We start from the raw sequence: 22,095 nt of genomic DNA, 5'->3' as shown, positions 1-22,095 counted from the left end.
TTTTGAACCATTCCATTGTAGATTTTGCTTTATGTTTTGGATCATTGTCTTGTTGGAAGACAAATCTCCGTCCCAGTCTCAGGTCTTTTGCAGACTCCATCAGGTTTTCTTCCAGAATGGTCCTGTATTTGGCTCCATCCATCTTCCCATCAATTTTAAACATCTTCCCTGTCCCTGCTGAAGAAAAGCATGATGCTGCCACCACCATGTTTGACAGTGTGGATGGTGTGTTCAGCTGTGTTGCTTTTACACCAAACATAACGTTTTGCATTGTTGCCAAAAAGTTCAATTTTGGTTTCATCTGACCAGAGCACCTTCTTCCACATGTTTGGTGTGTCTCCCACGTGGCTTGTGGCAAACTTTAAACGACACTTTTTATGGATATCTTTAAGAAATGGCTTTCTTCTTGCCACTCTTCCATAAAGGCCAGATTTGTGCAATATACGACTGATTGTTGTCCTATGGACAGAGTCTCCCACCTCAGCTGTAGATCTCTGCAGTTCATCCAGAGTGATCATGGGCCTCTTGGCTGCATCTCTGATCAGTCTTCTCCTTGTATGAGCTGAAAGTTTAGAGGGACGGCCAGGTCTTGGTAGATTTGCAGTGGTCTGATACTCCTTCCATTTCAATATTATCGCTTGCACAGTGCTCCTTGGGATGTTTAAAGCTTGGGAAATCTTTTTGTATCCAAATCCGGCTTTAAACTTCTTCACAACAGTATCTCGGACCTGCCTGGTGTGTTCCTTGTTCTTCATGATGCTCTCTGCGCTTTTAACGGACCTCTGAGACTATCACAGTGCAGGTGCATTTATACGGAGACTTGATTACACACAGGTGGATTGTATTTATCATCATTAGTCATTTAGGTCAACATTGGATCATTCAGAGATCCTCACTGAACTTCTGGAGAGAGTTTGCTGCACTGAAAGTAAAAGGGCTGAATAATTTTGCACGCCCAATTTTTCAGTTTTTGATTTGTTAAAAAAGTTTGAAATATCCAATAAATGTCGTTCCACTTCATTATTGTGTCCCACTTGTTGTTGATTCTTCACAAAAAAATACAGTTTTATATCTTTATGTTTGAAGCCTGAAATGTGGCAAAAGGTCGCAAAGTTCAAGGGGGCCGAATACTTTCCCAAGGCACTGTATATACCGGCCTGCTATAGAACCCCAATGTCGGGACAGGTCTTTAATTTACGGGTCAATGACCCGCCCGTGCACGGTTTTCGGCGTGGTACCTTCGGACAGCAGGGACAGGTATTGGAATCCGGCTCGAAGGACCAAATTATTATGAGAATTATGTTCTGAATGTTCATAACACAATTCAATTAAACTACTCAGTCTGCAACCCAGAATTTTTAAGATATTGGTTGAAATGAAACAGACGGAGGCCCAGCTACTATAGTCAGAAAGTTTATTTATGAGAGCGCTGGTTAGTTGTACAAAACCATTCATTTTATACTGGCTTCTTACACACATACTTTCACAGACAAACAGACTCCTTACACACATACATTCACACACAAACATTAGGTATCCTACACACATACTATCCTACTACCCAGCCAACAAAGATTAGGGGAGACTGTGAGAATCACTCCCCATTCTCCCTCAAGATAGTGAGACCGTGGGAAGTACTTCCTGTCCTTTCCTCAATCTCTCAGAGGCCCCTAGCCAGGTCGGCACCGAATTCTGCTGAGACAGTCTGTGTTTAAGATACTATAAAGACATATTGTACAGGTCTATTGCTTTACCCTAATTCTGACTAGAACTACACATTTATTATAATTTCACTGACTAAAACTACACACATCATTACTAATCATTTTATGATTCTAATCAATTTCATACAATTATATGATTTCAGGGTGGAATATTCTAATCATTCATTTAAACGTATAAATTCCATTCACACAATCCCTGAGAAAAAGGCATATAACATCATGCCTGGAGTTCACAAAAAGTCACGTGAGAGCATAAGGCAAAATATTATGTGTTCTGATGAGACAAAAAATCAACTATTTGGCCTGAATACAAATCGTGATGTCTGGAGAAGTCCAGGCACAGCTCATAATCCATCTAACACCATCCCTACCGTGAACCATGGTGGTGGCAGCATCATGCTATGGGGATGCTTTTCAGTGGCAGGGACTGGGTGACTGGTAAGGATAGAGGGAACAATGAATGGAGCCAAATAAAGTTAAATCCTTGAGGAGAACCTGCTTCAGAGTGCAAAGGACCTTAGACTGGGGCAAAGATATACATTCCAACAGGACAATGACCCCAAGCCTATAGCCAAAGCAATACTGGAATGGCTTCATAGCAAGAATGTGAACGTCCTTGAGTGGCCCAGATTTGAATCCCATTGGAAATATGTGGAAAGGCTTGAAGATTGCTGTTCAGAGTTTGAGAAGATATGCAAGGAAAAATGGGCGAAAATCCTCAAATCCAGATGTGCAAATATGCTACAGACATACCCAAGAAGACAATTCAATGCTGTAATTGCCACCAAAGGTGCTTCTACAAAGTATTGACTTGGGAATACTTTTTTAAATGAGATGTTTTTGTATTTCATTTTCAATATATATATTTTTTTAATTCTAAAAACATATTTTCACTTTGTCATTATGGGGTATTGTGTGTAGATGGGTGAGAATTATTTTTTGTATCAATTTTGAATTCCGGCTGTAACAACAAAATGTGGAATAAGTCAAAGGGTATCAATATTTTCTGAAGTCACTGTATAGGAAAGTATAACAAATGTGATTTGAATATTTTGTAAAGTACATCTGACACTTCAACCTAAAACATTTGAATTGAATATGTCTTAATTATACATGACAGTAAGCCTATAAAAATGTGGTTGAATATTTTGTAAAGAACACTTCAAATCTGCGGTATCATCAAACATACAGGTAACTGCCAAAATAAAGGAAACACAAAGTGTATAAAGCTGTATTTCCACAAGAAATTGCATCATTTGGTGTTTTTTTGATGGTGGTGGAAAACGCTGTCACAGGCAACACTCAGGAATCTCCCAAAGTATTCAATTGGGTTGAGATCGAGTTACTGAAATGGCCATGGCATATGGTTTACATCGTTTTAACGTTTATAAACACATTTAGTGACACCTCGTGCACTGTGGATGTGGGCATGGCCATGGTAGCCAAAATCATGTGCAACTGGTTCTGCCCATAATTTTTATACATGACCCTTAGCATGATGTGATATTAATTGCTTAGGAATTGCTCAGGAACCACACCAGTGTGGAAGCACCTGCATTCAATATATTTTGCATCTCTCATTTACTGAAGTGTTTCCTTTATTTTGGCAATTACATGTTTATGGTGTGTTCATAGTTATAGTGCCTTCAGAAAGTATTCATACCCCATGACTTATTCCACATTTTGTTGTGTTACAGTCTGAATATTTTTTTATTTTTTTAATAAACCATCTACACACAATACCCCATAATGACAAAGCAACAGATATACATAAAACAAATATAAAATGTCTTATCAAACACAAACTTGGAACATACGTGTCCAAAACTAGAAATAAGCTGAACTATTTACAAATGGCATTTGTGTTTTGTGCATGTCATGATAGTCTTTGAAGCAATAAATCCAAGATGGCGTAGCAGTCAGGCGCCTTTTGTCTTCATCTTGTATCCCGTGTATATATCTTTTTACATATTTGTTTTATTTTTCTTAACCCCAACTTCAACATATTCTCCTGCAACCCACCTCACCCAGTGTGGTATGGATCTGCTATTTTCTTTCTTTTAGAACCAGAACCCCCAAAAGTAGCTAGCCAGCTAACTAGCTACTAGCTAGTAGTCAGCTAGCCACTGCTAGCGGTCATCAGCTAACATTTAGCCAGGACAACTCCTGCCAGTCTGTACAGCGTGTTTCAACCCAGAGCTTATCGGACTCTTTTTTTCTCCATATCACCGGATTCCTACAGCAAGCTCTGAACCTCTTCACCTGGATCATCGCATCTAGCTAGCTGCTATCCGATTGGCTTCTCCTGGCTAACGTCTTTGTCCTGAAGCAAGCACCAATTAGCCTGGTGCTAGCCTATACTAGGCCCATCTCCCTGCTAGCTGAAGAGGTCCATCAGCCACTCCTTGGGCTACAATACCTATTTTGACAATTGGACTGGACCCCTTTTATTGCTGATACAGAGCCCCGCCGATCCATCACAACTAGACTACCAACGTAATCCACCCGAGGGGGGTTTTCAGCAGGCTCCTTCATCGCGACATCCCCTGAATGCCCATCTGCTAGCCTGCTAGTCGTGGCCCGCTAGCTGTCTAGAGCATACCGGATTGTTAGCTGAAGTGGTCCATCAGTCAATTTCTTTGGCTACTATACCATTTTTCCAATTAGCCTGGACCATTTTACTTCACGGACCCCTGCTGATCCATCACAGCTGGTCTCCCAACGTAACCGCACGAGGGGGCTACAACAACAGACTTCTTCCGTCGCGACCTCCCTCTAAGGCCAATCCCCCAGCCCACTAGCTGTTCTGAATCGCCGTGTCTCCAGCCCGTCTAGCTACTCAGTGGACCCTATGATCACTTGGCTACGCATGCCTCTCCCTAATGTCAACATGCCTTGTCCATTGTTGTTTTGGTTAGTGATTATTGTCTTATTTCACTGTACAGCCTCCAACCGTGCTCGATATGCCTCAGCTAACCCTCTTGTCCCACCTCCCACACATGCGGTGACCTCACCTGGTTTAATTGATGTCCCTAGAGACAATACCTCTCTCATCGTCACTCAATGCATAGGTTTACCTCAACTGTATTCACATCCTACCATACCATTGTCTGTACATTGAATCTATTCTTCCGTTCCCAGAAACCTGCTCCTTTTACTCTCTGTTCCGAACGTACTAGACGACCAGTTCTTATAGCCCTTGGCCGTACCCTTATCCTACTCCTCCTCTGGTGATGTAGAGGTTAATCCAGGCCCTACAATGCCTTGTTCCACTCCCATTCCCCAGGCCCTCTCATTTGTTGACTTCTGTAACTGTAAAAGCCTTGGTTTCATGCATGTTAACATCAGAAGCCTCCTCCCTAAGTTTGTTTTATTCACTGCTTTAGCACACTCTGCCAACCCAGATGTCCTGGCTGTGTTTGAATCCTGGCTTAGGAAGGCCACCAAGAACCCTGAAATTTCCATCCCTAACTATAACATTTTCTGACAAGATAGAACTGCCAAAGGGGGCGGAGTTGCAATCTACTGCAGAGATAGCTTGCAGAGTTCTGTCTTAGTATCCAGGTCTGTGCCCAAACAATTTTTTATTTTTTTTATCTATCTTTCCTGAAACAAGTCTCTCACCGTTGCCGCTTGCTATAGACGAACTTCTGCCCCCAGCTGTGCCCTGGACACCATATGTGAATTGATTGCCCCCCATCTATGTTCAGAGCTCGTGCTGTTAAGTGACCTAAACTGGGACATGCTTAATAACTTCTTATGGTATAGGGGACGGTTGCATCCCACGTGGGCAAAACACAGGGAAAATGCAGCGCGGCAAATAAAAAAAAAGGATATAAAAATCTAACTTTCATTAAATCACACATATAAGATACTCAATTAAAGCTACACTCGTTGTGAATCCAGCCAACATGTCAGATTTTTAAAAGGCTTTTCGGCGAAAGCATAAGAAGCTATTATCTGATGATAGCACAATAGTAATCAAAGAGGGTAGCATATTTCAAACCTGCAGGCGCTACACAAAGCGCAGAAATAAAATATAAAACATGCATTACCTTTGACGAGCTTCTTGTGTTGGCACTCCAATATGTCCCATAAACATCACAATTGGTCCTTTTGTTCGATTAATTATGTCCATCTATATATCCAAATGTCCATTTATTTGACGCGTTCCGAAAAAAACAGTCTCCAAAAAACGCAACGTCACTACAAAATAAAAATTAAAAATTAAAATAAAAGTTGCCTGTGAACTTTGCCAAAATATTTCAAACTACTTTTGTAATACAACTTTATGTATTTTTAAACGTTAATTATCGATCAAATTGTAGACGGGTCTATCTGTGTTCAATACACGGAAGACAACAAACCAACGCTACTTTTCACGTCTTGCGCACTCTCAACAGTGTTACCCAGTTCCTAGATGGCCTACTTCTTCATTGCACAAATGAATAACCTCAAACAAATTCCAAAGACTGGTGACATCCAGCGGAAGCGGTAGGAACTGAAAACAGGTTCCTAAGAAATATCATTTGCCAATGAGAACTCAGTGAACAGACAGAGACCAAAAAAAAAAGAAATTCTGAACGGTTAGTTCTCTGGGTTTTGCCTGCTACATAAATTCTGTTATACTCACAGACGTGATTCAAACAGTTTTAGAAACTTCAGAGTGTTTTCTATCCAAATCTAATAATAATATGCATATCTTATATTCCTGGCATGAGTAGCAGGAAGTTGAAATTGGACACGCTATTTATCCAAAAGTGAAAATGCTGCCCCCTATTCCCTAAGAAGTTAACAGCCATCCTACAATCCTAAACTTGATGCCCTCAATCTCACACAAATGATCAATTAACCTTTCTGATCTCCCCATCCCGGATCCGGGTTCGTGAATACAGACTCAAGCTCATTACCATAACGCAACGTTAACTATTCATGAAAATCGCAAATGAAATGAAATAAATATGCTAGCTCTCAAGCTTAGCCTTTTGTTAACAACACTGTCATCTCAGATTTTCAAAATATGCTTCTCAACCATTGCAAAACAAGCATTTGTGTAACAGTATTGATGGCTAACGTAGCATTTAGCATTAGCATTCAGCTGGCAACATTTACACAAAAAAACAGAAAAGCATTCAAAAAAATCATTTACCTTTGAAGAACTTCAGATGTTTTCAATGAGGAGACTCTCAGATAGCAAATGTTCAGTTTTTCCTGAAAGATTATTTGTTTAGGACAAATCGCTCCGTTTTCTGCGTCACGTTTAGCTATGAAAAAACCCCTGTATCCAGGATTGTGTAAATCTATCAGCAAGCTCATTAGCATAACACAACGTTAACTATTTATGAAAATCGCAAATGAAATGAAATAAATATGCCATCTCTCAAGCTTAGCCTTTTGTAAACAACACTGTCATCTCAGATTTTCAAAATATGCTTCTCAACCATAGGAAAACAATAATTTGTGTAAAAGTAGCTAGCTAGAGTTAGCATTTCGCGTTAGCATTTAGCGTTAGCATTAGCGTTAGCATCCAGCACGCAACATTAACAAAAACATAAAAGCCTTCAAATAAAATCATTTACCTTTGAAGAACTTCTGATGTTTTCAATGAGGATACTCTCAGTTAGATAGCAGATGCTCAGTTTTTCCAAAAAGATTCCTTGTGTATTAGAAATAGCTCCGTTTTATACATCACATTTGGCTACCAAAAAAAATCCATAAATTCAGTCCTCAAAACGCAAAATTTTTCCAAATTAACTCCATAATATCGACTGAAAACATGGCAAACGTTGTTTAGAATCAATCCTCAAGGTGTTTTTCACATATCTCTTCATTGATACATCGTTCTTGGACACATGTTTTCTCTCCTGAATCCCAGGAGAAAATGCCCGCACCTGAAGATTACGCACAAATTTAGACAAAGGACACCGGGCGGACCTCTGGAAAATGTAGTCTCTTATGGCCAATCTTCCAATGATATGCCTACAAATACGTCACAATGCTGCTAAGACCTTGGGCGAACGACAGAAAGTGTAGGCTCATTCGTTGCGCAATCACAGCCATATAAGGAGAGAATGGAAAACAGAGCTTCAGAAATTCTGCTAATTCCTGGGTGATGCATCATCTTGGTTTCGCCTGTAGAATGAGTTCTGGGGCACTTACAGACAAAATCTTTGCAGATTCTGAAACTTCAGAGTGTTTTCTTTCCAAAACTGTCAAGAATATGCATAGTCGAGCATCTTTTCGTGACAAAATATCGCGCTTAAAACGGGAACGTTTTTTATCCAAAAATGAAATAGCGCCCCTAGAGCTCTAAGAGGTTAACCTACCAGGTACAACCCCAAATCCTTAAACACAAGGCACCCTCATAGATATCATCCTAACCAACCTGCCCTCCAAATACACCTCTGCTGTCTTCAACCAGGATCTCAGCGGTTTCTCAATCCACGGTTTCTGGTTGGGGAATGTTTTAATAGACACTGTGGGTACAACATCACCGATGCACTTGCTAATAAACCCACTCACCGAATCATCGTATTCATCAATGTTGTTGTTCGATGCTATGCAGAACATATCCCAGTCCACGTGATCGTTGCAATCTTGAAGCGTGGAATCCGATTGGTCGGAACAGCGTTGAACAGACCTGAGCGTGGGTGCTTCCTGTTTTAGTTTCTGTCTATAAACTGGGAGCAACAAAATGGAGCCATGGTCAGCTTTTTTAAAAGGAGGGTGGGGGAGAGCCTTTTTTGCGTTGCGGAAGTTAGAATAACTATGATCTAGGGTTTTGCCAGCCCAGGTCACTCAATCGATATGCTGATATAATTTAGGGAGCCTTGTTTTCAGATTAGCCTTGTTAAAATCCCCAGCTACAATAAATGCCGCCTCAGGAGCCTTTCGAATCGCACCGTACCTTCTCCACTATATAATCTGGTTTCTAAACTGGTCATGGGTGCATCTCAGCCATGCTCAAGGTCCTAAACGATATCATAAGCGCCATCGATAAGAGACAATATTGTGCAGCTGTATTCATCGACCTGGTCATGGCTTTCGACTCTGTCAATCACTACATTCTTATCTGCAGACTCAACAGCCTTGGTTTCTCAAATGACTGCCTCGCTTGGTTCACCAACTACTTCTCAGACAGAGTTTAGTGTGTAAAATCACAGGGCCTGTTGTCCGGACCTCTGGCAGTCCCTATCGGGGTGCCACAGGGTTAAATTCTCGGGCCGACTCTTTTCTCTGTATATGTCAATGATGTCGCTCTTGCTGCTGGTGATTCTCTGATCCACCTCTACGCAGACGACACCATTTTGTATACTTCTGGCCCCTCTTTCGACACTGTGTTAACTAACCTCCAGACGTGCTTCAATGCCATACAACTCTCCTTCCGTGGCCTCCAACTGCTCTTAAATGCAAGTAAAACTAAATGCATGCTCTTCAACCAATCGCTGCCCGCACCTGCCCGCCCGTCCAGCATCACCACTCTGGACGGTTCTGACTTAGAATATGTGGACATCTACAAATACTTAGGTGTCTGGTTAGACTGTAAACTCTCCTTCCAGACCCACATCAAACATCTCCAATCCAAAATTAAATCTAGAATCGGCTTCCTATTTCGCAAACAAAGCATCCTTCATTCATGCTGCCAAACATACCCTCGTAAAACTGACTATCCTGCCGATCCTTGACTTCGGCGATGTCATTTGCAAAATAGCCTCCAACACTCTACTCAGGAAACGGGATGCAGTCTATCACAGTGCCATCCGTTTTGTCACCAAAGCCCCATACACTACCCGCCACTGCAACCTGTATGCTCTCGTTGGCTGGCCCTTGCTTCACATTCGTTGCCAAACCCACTGGCTTCAGGTCATCTATAAGTTTTTGCTAAGTAAAGCCCCACCTTATCTCAGCTCACTGGTCACCATAGCAGCACCCACCCGTAGCACGTGCTGCAGCAGGTATATTTCACTGGTCACCACCAAAGCCAATTCCTCCTTCGGCCACCTTTCCTTACAGTTCTCTGCTGCCAATGACTGGAACGAGTTACAAAAATCACTGAAGCTGGAGACCCATATCTCCCTCACTAACTTTAAGTTCCAGCTGTCAGAGCAGCTCACAGGTCACTGCACCTGTACATAGCCCATCCAACTACCTCATCCCCATACTGTTATTTATTTATTTGCTCCTTTGCACCCAAGTGTTTCTCTACTTGCACATTCATCTTCTGCACATCTATCACTCCAGTGTTTAATTGCTACATTTTAATTATTTCACCACTATGGCCTATTAATTGCCTTACCTCCCTAATCGTACCTCATTTGCACACACTGTATACATACTTTTTTACTCTATTGTGTTATTGACTGTATGTTTGTTTATTCCATGTAGAACTCTGTGTTGTTGTTTGTGTCGCACTGCTTTGCTTTATCTTAGCCAGGTCGCAGTTGTAAATGAGAACTTGTTCTCAACTAGCCTACCTGGTTAAATAAAGGTGAAATAAATAAATAAAATAAAAGTCCCTCTGTGCCAGGAAACAAAAAGCGAACTGGCATTTCGGACAGAAAATCTGTCATTTTTCCCTTTTTCCCCCTTTGTTTTGTGCAATGCTCACAGTTCCTCCATCTGTCGTTTGGCATGTGTGTGTGTTGAGCATGGTTACTTCCCTAGTGTCCTTCCATTTAACAAAAAGCAGCTTGTTAGTCCTGATCCAACGTAAGGTCCCCCTCTCCACTGTCTTTGTCATGTCGTCTACCTTGGTCTTGGGGAAACCGATTTTGTTTGGACGAATGGTGCCACAAGCACTATGAAAAGCATGGGACTATAGTCCCAGTCAAACATTTGGACACACCTACTCATTCAAGGGTTTTTCCTTTTACTATTTTCTGCATTGTAGAATAATAATTAAGACGTCAACACTATCTGTTATGCGCAAAGATAAAGTCACTCAGTGGGCATTCGATGTTTCCATTAAGTCATACATCATCAAATAACATGACAATATGCTAGATTTGTTCCTACCAACCTAAGGATTCATTTGATACCCCCCATGTAGCTATAGCTCAAACACAGACAAAATCGAAGTTTACCTTCTAAGATGTTTGGTGAAAACGTTGTGTAAAATAAACATTTTGACTCTCGGGCTGGTGATCAATAACGGTAGGTCACAGCCATTTAGATAAGATCATCCTCATGATCTGCGGAGTCCCAGCTCCCGATGTGTATCAATGTATTCCGTGTTTATTTTGTTTATGCTTCACAACGTTAAACGGAATGTAGGTAGCAGCCATCTTGAAATGAGGTCATCGGCTCGGGCTGCCCTTATAAATCTGTATGCCCATATATGGTAAGAAGTCACCAAAGATTTGAAGGCACCGATCAATAGCCAACATACTCAGCGTTTCGGAAACGCCATGCTTTTACAGATAGGGGCTACCGTTCTCATACTATACTGAATTTAGAAAAAAAATCATCTAACAGAGTCCCTAAATATGGGAAATTTACATTTAAGATATTTTTACTTCCTAGGAACCCCAGGAGGTTTTCTTCCCCATAGGGCATCTTGATATGGTCCCCCACTGGTAACCATTCTCTAGGATTACTGGCTAAAGACATTCCTCACATCAATATTCATTCAAATACCCGGTCTCTGTCTCTTCCCCGAAGCCACTGTTTGTTTTTCCTCCAAAGTGGGTGTTTGCAGATATGACAAGAAAAAATAAAACATATTTGCTTGGTGATAAAGTATTCTACTGCAGCCTGGTTTTCCTTGTGTTTCCTTTCTTTAATCATTAGAATATGGTCTCAGGCGAAAACAGACTGAAGACCAGCACAATGACACTGATAGGCTGAATATGAGGTTGCGTAAAGGTTTATCAGAGCCTGTCAGAAGGCAATAGGACGTTATGAAATAAAATCATACATTTGCTTAGAGATAACAGTCTGTGTATTGAAAAAGTATTTGCTCCATTTCTGATTTTCTAGACGTTTGCATATTTCTTGACCAGGGCCGGCCCTGGTACAAATCCCTTGGGCAGACATTTGATTTCCATAGGGGGCACTTTTTTTGTTTTACCTTTATTTGACTAGGCAAGTCAGATAAGAACAAATTCCTATTTACATGACGGCCTACTGGGGAACTGCCTTGTTCAAGGGCAGAATGACAGATTTTTACCTTGTCTTCTCGAGGATTCGATCCAGCAACCACTAGGCTACCTGCTGCCCCTTAAGGTACCTCCTATAGGCTATATAAAAACACAAATAATATTATTAAGTGTTTCATAAATTGTATTCGTGGAGGGTCTATGTTACAACTATGAAACAGAAAGCATTGGTGTTGGAACCTGGTAGGCTATACGCTTATTTTTATAAATAAAATACAAATAAAACAAATACCCCAACCACTAAGATGCACGGTCAGCAAGATGCATAGTAAAATGTCGAAAACATTAGTAGCCTAAATATCATTACAAGCGCCACGTGTGCTTGATAATAGTGAAAATAATCACAATATAAATAATAGCATTATGAATATGTGTTAATATGATAGTCAAAAAGTAAATTATAAGTTGGCGCATGTACATGTCACATAGCCTGAACAACGAAAGCCGCTGAGTGCGTAGCTCATTTTATTTCTTGCTTGAGATGTAGGGACTGCTTATCAGTGATGACATTTGGTGCTGATAATAGTTCATAGAATTCTCAAGGGCTTGTTCTATTCCCAACCAGTGCCTTCCTCGCTCCTGTCTCAACGATTTCATTTGGTGGTGACCTGGGCACCAACTCAGTGCGCACAGTTCTGTCTTTTTTTTTTGCAGTTAGGCCCCGGAGGTGTCGGTTCCGGTTGAGGCTCAGAATCAGAAGAATACTCATCAGAGATGTCATCGTGATTTATTTATTCCCCACCGTCAGAGTTGTTTTCATTCATTCAGATTTTGTAGCAACGCTAACGAGTGCATCCATTTGTCTTGGTCTTCTTACCATTGTAAATTACGCACTGTGTATTCCAATTAAGCCAGAGTAGACTGATTAGAATAGATGAATACAATAGAATGGCCCGCCCTGTTCTTCATTCACAATTGGTGATTACATAATTATGAATCGTTCGCTTCCCCTCTCTCATCAACTCATCCCATTCTCCCCATCATACTTTAGCCTACTTCATTTATTTTATCTCTTTTTATAGGCCTATGTCTGAAATTAGTCACTTTCGGTTCAACTTTGAGGCAATTATCGGAGTGATTTTCAACTGGACAGACATCTTTAACTCTCCGGAGAAGGAGGGGAGCAGCCCCTACTTTCATGAGACAGAGGTGCAATGGGAGAAACCATGTAAAAAATGACATGCCCTCCTAAAACTGTCGATAACACCAGTTCTGTTTGTGATGTTAAGATTCTAACAATGACATAATTTACATAACCAGTCAAAAGTTTGGAGACCTACTCCAAGGCATTTCTTTATTTTTACTATTTTCTACATTGTAGAATAATAGTGAAGACATCAAAACTATGACATTACACATATGGAATCATGTAGTAACCAATAATGTGTTAAACAAAGCTGTCATCAAGGAAAAGTGTGGCTACTTTGAATAATCTCATTTGTTTAACACCTTTTTGGTTACTACATGATTCTATATGTGTTATTTAATAGGTTTTATGTCTTCTCTATTATTCTACGATGTAGAAAATAGTAAAAATAAAGAAAAGTAGGTGTCCACATTTTTGACTGGTATTATAGATTTGTTTAGGAAAAGTCAAAGATTGTCTTTAAAAATGGCGTAGTAATAAATTGTTTTAAATTCATGAGCAGTCCAAATGACTGCTTTAGTGGTTCTATTGTGGGTTTTATAGTAATGACATGTAGCCTAATTTAACTGTGAAAATGTATTAGCCTATCTTTTAAACACACTGACTTTCACCTGAGGTTCCTAATGTCATGTTTTCCTTTTAAGTGTTTTTATTCTCTGACAGTTTTTATCTCCACACTTATACTCTCTCTCTCTCTCTCTTTCTCTCTCCCTCTCCGCCAGTTTCTGTCTCTCTCTCTCGCTCTCTCTTTCTTTCTTTCTCTCTCACTCATCCCCCCTCGCTCTCTCTCTCTCTCTCTCTCTCTTTCTCTCACTCGTACTCTCTCTCTCTCTCTCAAATCAAATCTCTCTCTTTTTCTCTCTCTGTGACAGCATTTCTCTGCTTTTCCTGCTCCAGTGGCCCAAACGCACTGGCTTCTCCTCTCCTCAGGGATTTGTCTCGGCTCACTGTTCCACTTTCCTGGAATCATGAGCTCATTCTGATGCACAATTACCCAAACATGATTAAATCCCACCGGACAGTTACCCAAAGTCTGCTCTGCGATGACCAAATGACAGTTTATTCCAACTCAACTAGCTTAAGCGTATTCAATAACATTTGATTTGACAACTACCTTAGAAACGCTTTTACATTGTAGTGTAAGTTTGCTTTAAAAAATCCACGTTTTCTGTTTCAGCATCAGTTAATGTTCCGTCTACAATGACCAAGTGACATTTTATTCAACAGTTTATAGAAGGAAACATTTTTTTACATTCCATTTGACCAAGAATTTGACAATACAGTACCTAAGAAATGGATTGTCGTGCTGATTTGCTTCAAAAAAGCTTTCAATCATATTTGACCAAAGGGTTGACACAACCCACCTAAAAAATGTTTTAACATTGTAGTGCTGCTTAAAAAAAACATTATAATCAGGTTTTCAGTTTGAATCAGAATGCCAATTGTACTCGTAGAGAGCCAGAATGCCTTGCCTTGCAGGGGGAAAGGCTCATTGATTCTTTGTTGCGAAAAGCCTTGCATGAACTCCAAGAACAATTTGAGCTGCCAGCTCTGAAGGATGGGGGGTTGCCAGAAAGAAGAGAGAGAGAAGAAAAGGAGATGGAGGTTAGCAGCCAGAGCAGTGGCAGCAGACAGACAGCTGATCAAATTCAACTCCCTGAATGCGTTTTCCACTCTCAACTTTGTTTTCATCGCCCTGTCATCGTTTAAATGACTTCTGTTCTTTAAAAAAAAGTGTTGACAAATGTGCGCTCCCGCGAGCGACGGGCGGGTGACATGTCAAATAACTCTGGGACTGTAGCCCTGCGTGCCCCATCACACTGAAGAAGATAAAAGAACAGATAAAAAAACAGGAACAATGCATTTTGTGTTGTTTCTTGGCAGGTGGCACTGCTTCCAGGATGAAAGGTTTCCTGGGTTGTATCCGCTCGCTGCAACTGAACGGGAGGACTCTGGACCTGGAGGAGAGGGCTAAGATTACGCCTGGGGTGAGTCCGGGCTGCCCGGGACACTGCAGCAGCTACGGGCATCTGTGCCAGAACCAGGCGAGGTGTGTGGAGAGGTACAATGGCTTCTCCTGCGACTGTGGCCTCTCCGCCTACGCAGGCCCCTTCTGCCAGAGAGGTAAATATACTAGGAGCATCACCTCAACCTCAGCCTCTGAGCTTTTGAGGTTCTTCTGATCAACTCACTTGCCTCTGGGCGATCAGCCATGTGAGAGGATGTACGTCAGTCCCAATTCACTCCATAATCCTCCTCTTTGGCCTCAACCCTTTCGATTTTTGCAGATAAGGTGGAAGCAATGTGGAGGAAGCTTCACCACTTTACTGCGTATACAGTACCTGTCTCTGACCCTTTAGATCTAGCTGCATACATCTAACAAGGGTTAGAGGGAGGATAGGAACGATTTGGGACCAGCTGGTGGAGCTTATATTTGTGCACTCAACAAAAACACAGAGGACATACTGTATTACAGTACAAGACTAATGTTAGAACTGTTGGTAGATTGTAAAGCTATATGTTTTTTGTTGATGGTTCTGCTGCTGTCTGAGAGTTTATTTCACTCCTTTATTATAAGGCTAATAGATACTGTTACCTCTTCGTCACTTCTTACCAAGGAGTGGAAATACCTTCCAGAACAGCCATTTAGAAAGTGGTGCATACAGTACTAAATGAGAACCATCAAAAGGTCAAGAATTGATATTATTTTAGAGGGCCCTCATATTGAGCTCAAGGTCAAACATTACTTTACAAGTTCTTACCAGCTGTGTGCATTAGCTCCATCAAGAGCTTGATACAGGAGTGTTTCTGTACATCCTTGGATGTCTCTGAGTCATCGCCATCAGCGATGGTGATGCAGGCAGGCCGATTTGTACATTTTCAAAAATTCATAAGAATGACTTGGACCACTTCCTGGTTAGAACATCAGCGGGCAGTCGCCATGCCACAATGCCACAGTGGTAGACTGTTGAGCATTAAATAGAGTATTGTTCTGTATTTAACGTGCTGATTGTATGGTTTTATTTACAGTATGTCTGTTAAAAATAAATTGCAAATATGAACAAAGGCATAGATTGTTAAATAAATTAAAGTTTTTAAGTTGTTAATAGAGTTTACTCATGGACAGAATGTTAACAGATGTCGAACAAAGTGAAAAAGTGTTCTATCACAATGTGGAACGATTGGCCTGTTCAATTCAAACCACCCAAAATAACCACCAACTCCTCTATTCTGCTTTCCCAACCTCCAGAGGTCTCTGCTTACTTCAAACCTGGGACATCAGTCCAGTACACGTTCAAGGAGCCGTACGAGCTGACTAGAAACACCAGCACTCAGTCCCAGTCCTCCTCCATCTACTCTGACCTGACGCTACGAGGAGAGAATGTCTCGTTTAGCTTCAGAACCACACAGAGCCCTGCGTTACTTCTCTACATCTGCTCCTACTACAGAGAGTACCTGGCTGTGCTGCTCAACAGGAATGGTAAGAAGCAGAGAGATGAAAAAATACAAAATACATGTAAAAAAAAATATTTTCTGCCATTTTTAAACATTTCAATGATTCGAAGTAACACACCTTTATTTAGCATTTACTGTACAGAGTGAATACAAATCTCTGCGTCAGCTTGTAGGGTCTATAAAGATCTGAAAAAATAACGGACAAATCAAGTAACGTCAAGGTGTACATCTATAGTCATTTAGGAACAAAATATTACTTACTACGTCTAGAAAGGTTATTAACAGCAACTGTAAGAGAAAGAGAGAGATCGTTGTTAGAAAGCAGGTCCTAATCTGGCTGCTCCTTTCCTTCCACTAGCACCTTTAACAGAATTCATTTGGATTCATTTGAGTCTCCAATTCCCCGTAGACACCAGGCCTGTCAGACACTATTGCCTCCCCAATTCATGCACGGTAAATTGTTAAGGCATTGTCTGTCTTTCTAGGAGAGCACAAGCAAGACCTCTCAGGAGCGGTGAGAGGATGGGACAAAAATATATATATTTTTAAAGGGGCAATCAGAAGTTCCTATATTCATGTTTGGACTTGTAAATCAATGATATGTGACCGTTTATTCATGAAGAATATAAATGCCTCATGAGCTTAGTTCAATTGTCGCACCCCATCAGATTTGCCACCAATGCACCTTATAGGACACATCACTGCGCTCTCTATTCTCCTCTGTAAACTGGTAATGTCTGTGTATACGTCACAATACCCACTGGTTGATGCTTATTTATAAAACCCTCTTAGGCCTCACTCCCCCCTATCTGAGATACCTACTGCAGCCCTCATCCTCCACAAACAGCACCCATTCGCATTCTGTTAAACGTCCCCAAATCAAATCAAAGTTTATTTGTCATGTGCGCCAAATACTGTGAAATGCTTACTTACAGGCTCTAACCAATGGTGTGGGGGGAAAAAGGTGTGTGTGTGTGTGTGTGTAGGTAAGTAAATAAATAAATAAAACAACAGTAAAAAGACATTTGAAAAAAGAGTAGCACGGCTATATACAGACACCTGTTAGTCAGGCTTATTGAGGTAGTATGTACATGTAGGTATCGTTAAAGTGACTATGCATATATGTTGAACAGAGAGTAGCAGAAGCGTAAAAAGAGGGGTTGGTGGGTGGTGGGACACAATGCAGATAGTCCGGTTAGCCAATGTGCGGGAGCACTGGTTGGTCGGGCCAATTTAGGTAGGATGTACATGAATGTATAGATAAAGTGACTATGCATATAAGATAAACAGAGAGTAGCAGCAGCGTAAAAGAGGGGTTGGGGGGGGGCATACAATGCAAATAGTCCAGGTAAGCATTTGGTTACCTCTTCAAGAGTTTTATGACTTGAGGGTAAAAACTGTTGAGAAGCCTTTTGGTCCTAGACTTGGCACTCCGGTACCGCTTGCCATGCGGTAGTAGAGAGAACAGTCTATGACTGGGGTGGCTGGGATCTTTGACAATTTTTAGGGCCTTCCTCTGACACCGCCTGGTGCAGAGGTCCTGGATGGCAGGCAGCTTTGCCCCAGTGATGTACTGGGCAGTACGCACTACCCTCTGAAGTGCCTTGCGGTCGGAGGCCGAGCAATTGCCGTACCAGGCAGTGATGCAACCGGTCAGGATGCTCTCAATGTTGCAGCTGTAGAACCTTTTGAGGATCTCAGGACCCATGCCAAATCGTTTTAGTTTCCTGAGGGGGAATAAGCTTTTTTGTGCCCTCTTCACGACTGTCTTGGTGTGTTTGGACCAATCTCGTTTGTTGTTGATGTGGACAGCAAGGAATTTGAAACTCTCAACCAAAGCACATACATCATTGGGTCGCTCCTCTTTTCAGTTTGCTGCAGCTAGCAACTGGACCAAGCTGTAAAGAATACTCAAACTGGACAGTTTTATCTCCATCTCTTCATTCAAAGACTCAATCATGGACACTCTTACTGACAGTTGTGGCTGCTTCGCGTGATGTAGTGTTGTCTCTACCTTGCCTTTTGTGCTGTTGTCTGTGCCCAATAATGTTTATACCATGTTTTGTGCTGCTACCATGTTTTGCTGCTGCCATGTTGTGTTGCTAACATGTTGTTGTCATGGTGTGTTGCTACCATGCTGGGTTGTCATGTGTTACTGTCATTCTATGTTGTCGTCATAGGTCTGTCTTTATGTAGTGTTGTGGTGTCGCTCTTGTCGTGATGTGTGTTTTGTCCTATATTTTAATTTTAATTACATTTTTAATCCCAGCCCCCGTCCCCGCAGGGGGCCTTTTGGTAAGCCATCATTGTAAATAAGAATTTGTTCTTAACTTACCTAGTTAAATAAAAAAATAAAAATCTGGTCCCTCTCCAGTTATATGATATAATTGTTTCTTAGTCCTATGGTACAAATCATGTATGTCATGGCTCAAATACTCCTATCCTTGCAGTGCCTCAGTAATTGTGAACTATCTGATACGATTGCCCTCTGCTTAAATAAAAAAATGTGTCCTCCACACTTATTTAATATAATTGTTTCATTTGTCCTATTGCGCAAATCGTTTGTCTATTCTAGCCCTTATAAATGTTTGTTTTTTTACTGGATGTGTGTATATATATATATATTCAAATAACAAATACATTGTCTGCTCAATGTGTACAATTCCACCTTGGTATGAAGTGATCATTTGTGTGCAGCAGCATCAATAAGGGTGTGTTGTCTTAAGAGGTGCAATACATTTCAATACAATACAATACATTTCCAATCTCCCCATTCATTTGAATGTGAATGTTGTTGTTTTTTCCGAGATGACTGACGACACCAACACGACCGTGCATTACTCAGAGCCCCTCGGATACTTAATTCCTTCCAAATTACAAAAACAAATTTGATTTAATATCTCTGTTATTGATAGGGAATTAGAGATTAATCCTCTTAGTAGCTGAATGCTTTGTAGGCTTATGTTATGAAATCAGTCACTGTAGCCTTGAACATTGAGGAATTTTCCTTGAAATGCTACAGTATAAACAACAATTTGCCGGGTACATCGTGAACGCTCCCCACATGGTAGCGATATTGTTCAGTGTCTGTCTGCATTTTAATGACAGTGATATTGTTATATGTCTGTCACAGTCTACATTTAACCTTTTACTGCAGTGGGCTAAATCAGGGTCACAAATCTACTTTGAAACAAAATTATACACCTCACACACATGGTAATGGACTTAAAAAAAGAAGACACCTGCACCATGTCAGATATAGAGTTGAAATGTATTCAATTTTGAGTTTGCATCCCAATATTACACTTTATATACATCACAGAAGACTGTAATATAAAAAAAAACGCTCGACATAGAAACACTAGATTTTCAGCAGGTTTTGGAGAAAATGTTTATTAATTAATTATGACTAGGTAATTTGACAGCAGGAAAGGGCTACATGGTTTTTATTGTTATGGTATACAAGTTATATCTCTATATAATTCTGAAGGTTACCTGGATGTTATATTGAAGTGATATTAAAGGTATGTCTCTACACTGAGTGTACCAAACATTAGGAACACCTACCTAATATTGAGTTGCACTCCCCTTTGCCCCCAGAACAGCTTTAATTTGTTGGGGCATGGACTCTACAAGGTGTCGAATGTGTTCCACCTCTTTTTCAGTACCCTGTCTTTCAATTTGTAAAAATCAAAATAACTTCACAGATCTTCATGACGGTGGACAATTAAAGTCACAGTTATGAAAACTTAGGACACTAAAGAGGCCTTTCTACTGACTCTGAAAACACCAAAAGAAAGATGCCCAGGATCCCTGCTCATTTCTGCATGAACGTGTCTTAGGCATACTGCAAGGAGGCATGAGGACTGCAGATGTGCCAGGGCAATAAATTGCAATGTCCGTACTGTGAGACTCCTAAGACAGCACTACAGGGAGACAAGACGGACAGCTGATCATCCTCGCAGTGGCAGACCACGTGTAACACCACCTGTACATGATCTGTACATCCGAACATCACACCTGTGGCACAGGTACAGGATAGGAACAACAACTGCCCGAGTCATACCAGGAACGCACAATCCCTCTATCAGTGCTCAGACTGTCCACAATAGGCTGAGAGAGGCTGGACTGAGGGCTTGTAAGCCTGTTGTAAGGCAGGTCCTCACCAGACATCACCGGCAACAATGTCGCCTATGGGCACAAACCCACCGTCGCTGGACCATACAGGACTAGCAAAAAGTGCTCTTCACTGACGAGTCGCGGTTTTGTCTCACCAGGGGTGATGGTCGGATTCACATTTATCGTCGAAGGAATGAGCGTTACACCGAGGCCTGTACTCTGGAGCCGGATCAACTTTGAGGTGGAGGGTCCGTCATGGTCTGGGGTGGTGTGTCACAGCATCATCGGACTGAGCTTGTTGTCATTGCAGGTAATCTCAATGCAGTGTGTTACAGGGAAGACATCCTCTTCCCTCATGTGGTACCCTTCCTGCAGGCTCATCCTGACATGACCCTCCAACATGACAATGCCACCAACCATACTGCTCGTTCTGTGCGTGATTTCCTGCAAGACAGGAATGTCAGTGTTCTGCCATGGCCAGCGAAGAGCTCGGATCTCAATCCCATTGAGGACATCTGGGACCTGTTGGATCGGAGGGTGAGGGCTAGGGCCATTCCTCCCAGAAATGTCCAGGAACTTGCAGGTTGCTTGGTGGAAGAGTAACATCTCACAGCAAGAACGGGCAAATCTGGTGCAATCCATGAGGAGATGCACTGCACTACTTAATACAGCTGGTGGCCACACCAGATACTGACTGTTACTTTTGATTTTGACCCTGCTTTGTTCAGGGACACATTATTCCTTTTCTGTCAGTCACATGTCTGTGGAACTTGTTCAGTTTATGTCTCAGTTGTTGAATCTTATGTTCATACAAATAGTTGCACATGTTAAGTTTGTTGAAAATGAATGCAGTTGACAGTGAGAGGACGTTTCTTTTTTGCTGAGTTTATATTTATCACTTGAAAGGTACCTGGATGTTAAGTAGACGTGATATTAAAGTTATGTCTTCATATATCTCTCAATGGCTACCTGGACGTTAAATATAAGATACTGTATATTCAAGTTTTGTGTCTATATCTCCTGAAGGTTACCTGGACTTTAAATAGAAGTTACTGTATATTCAAGTTTTGTGTCTATATCTCCTGAAGGTTACCTGGATGTTAAATACAAGCTGCAGAACAGTAGAGATGCTGAGGTATTCAGGACCAGCATTAGGAACTTGGCCAATGGACAACTTCACAGAGTCTCCATCAGGAGGATATCAGAGACTGTCAGTGTTCAGGTAATTTATTTTGTCACTATTAATGTAACTTATTCTCATTCAAAACAAAGACATACTCAGCAGTTACAGTGCATTCGGAAAGTATTCAGACCCCTTGACTTTTTCAACATTTTGTTGCATTACAGCCTTATTCTAAAATCTATCTACATATAATACCCCATAATGAGAAAACAAAAATAGTTTTTTAGAAAAACATAAAATGAATATCACATTTACATAAGACCCTTTACAAAGGTGCTTTGTTGAAGCACCTTTGGCAGTGATTACAGC

The 22,095-nt window shown here is 41.1% G+C and overlaps 1 protein-coding gene across 3 annotated transcripts in view; it reads left to right on the top strand.

Annotated features, from left to right (window-relative positions):
- The window catches only part of LOC110523906 (contactin-associated protein-like 4), a 197,274-nt gene that overhangs the window by 162,129 nt on the left and 13,050 nt on the right, over positions 1–22,095 (top strand). For all 3 annotated transcript variants that reach the window (XM_021603043.2, XM_021603042.2, XM_036977628.1), the window contains 3 exons: positions 14,913–15,152; positions 16,279–16,509; positions 21,692–21,825. In XM_021603043.2, the coding sequence (XP_021458718.2) occupies positions 14,913–15,152; positions 16,279–16,509; positions 21,692–21,825 (605 nt within the window). The remainder of the gene's footprint in view (positions 1–14,912; positions 15,153–16,278; positions 16,510–21,691; positions 21,826–22,095) is intronic.

Source organism: Oncorhynchus mykiss, chromosome 5 (assembly GCF_013265735.2).
Source record: "Oncorhynchus mykiss isolate Arlee chromosome 5, USDA_OmykA_1.1, whole genome shotgun sequence".
NCBI lineage: Eukaryota > Metazoa > Chordata > Actinopteri > Salmoniformes > Salmonidae > Oncorhynchus > Oncorhynchus mykiss.
The sequence above is the reverse complement of the archived record's forward strand: the minus strand, read 5'-3'. Positions and strand labels throughout refer to the sequence as shown.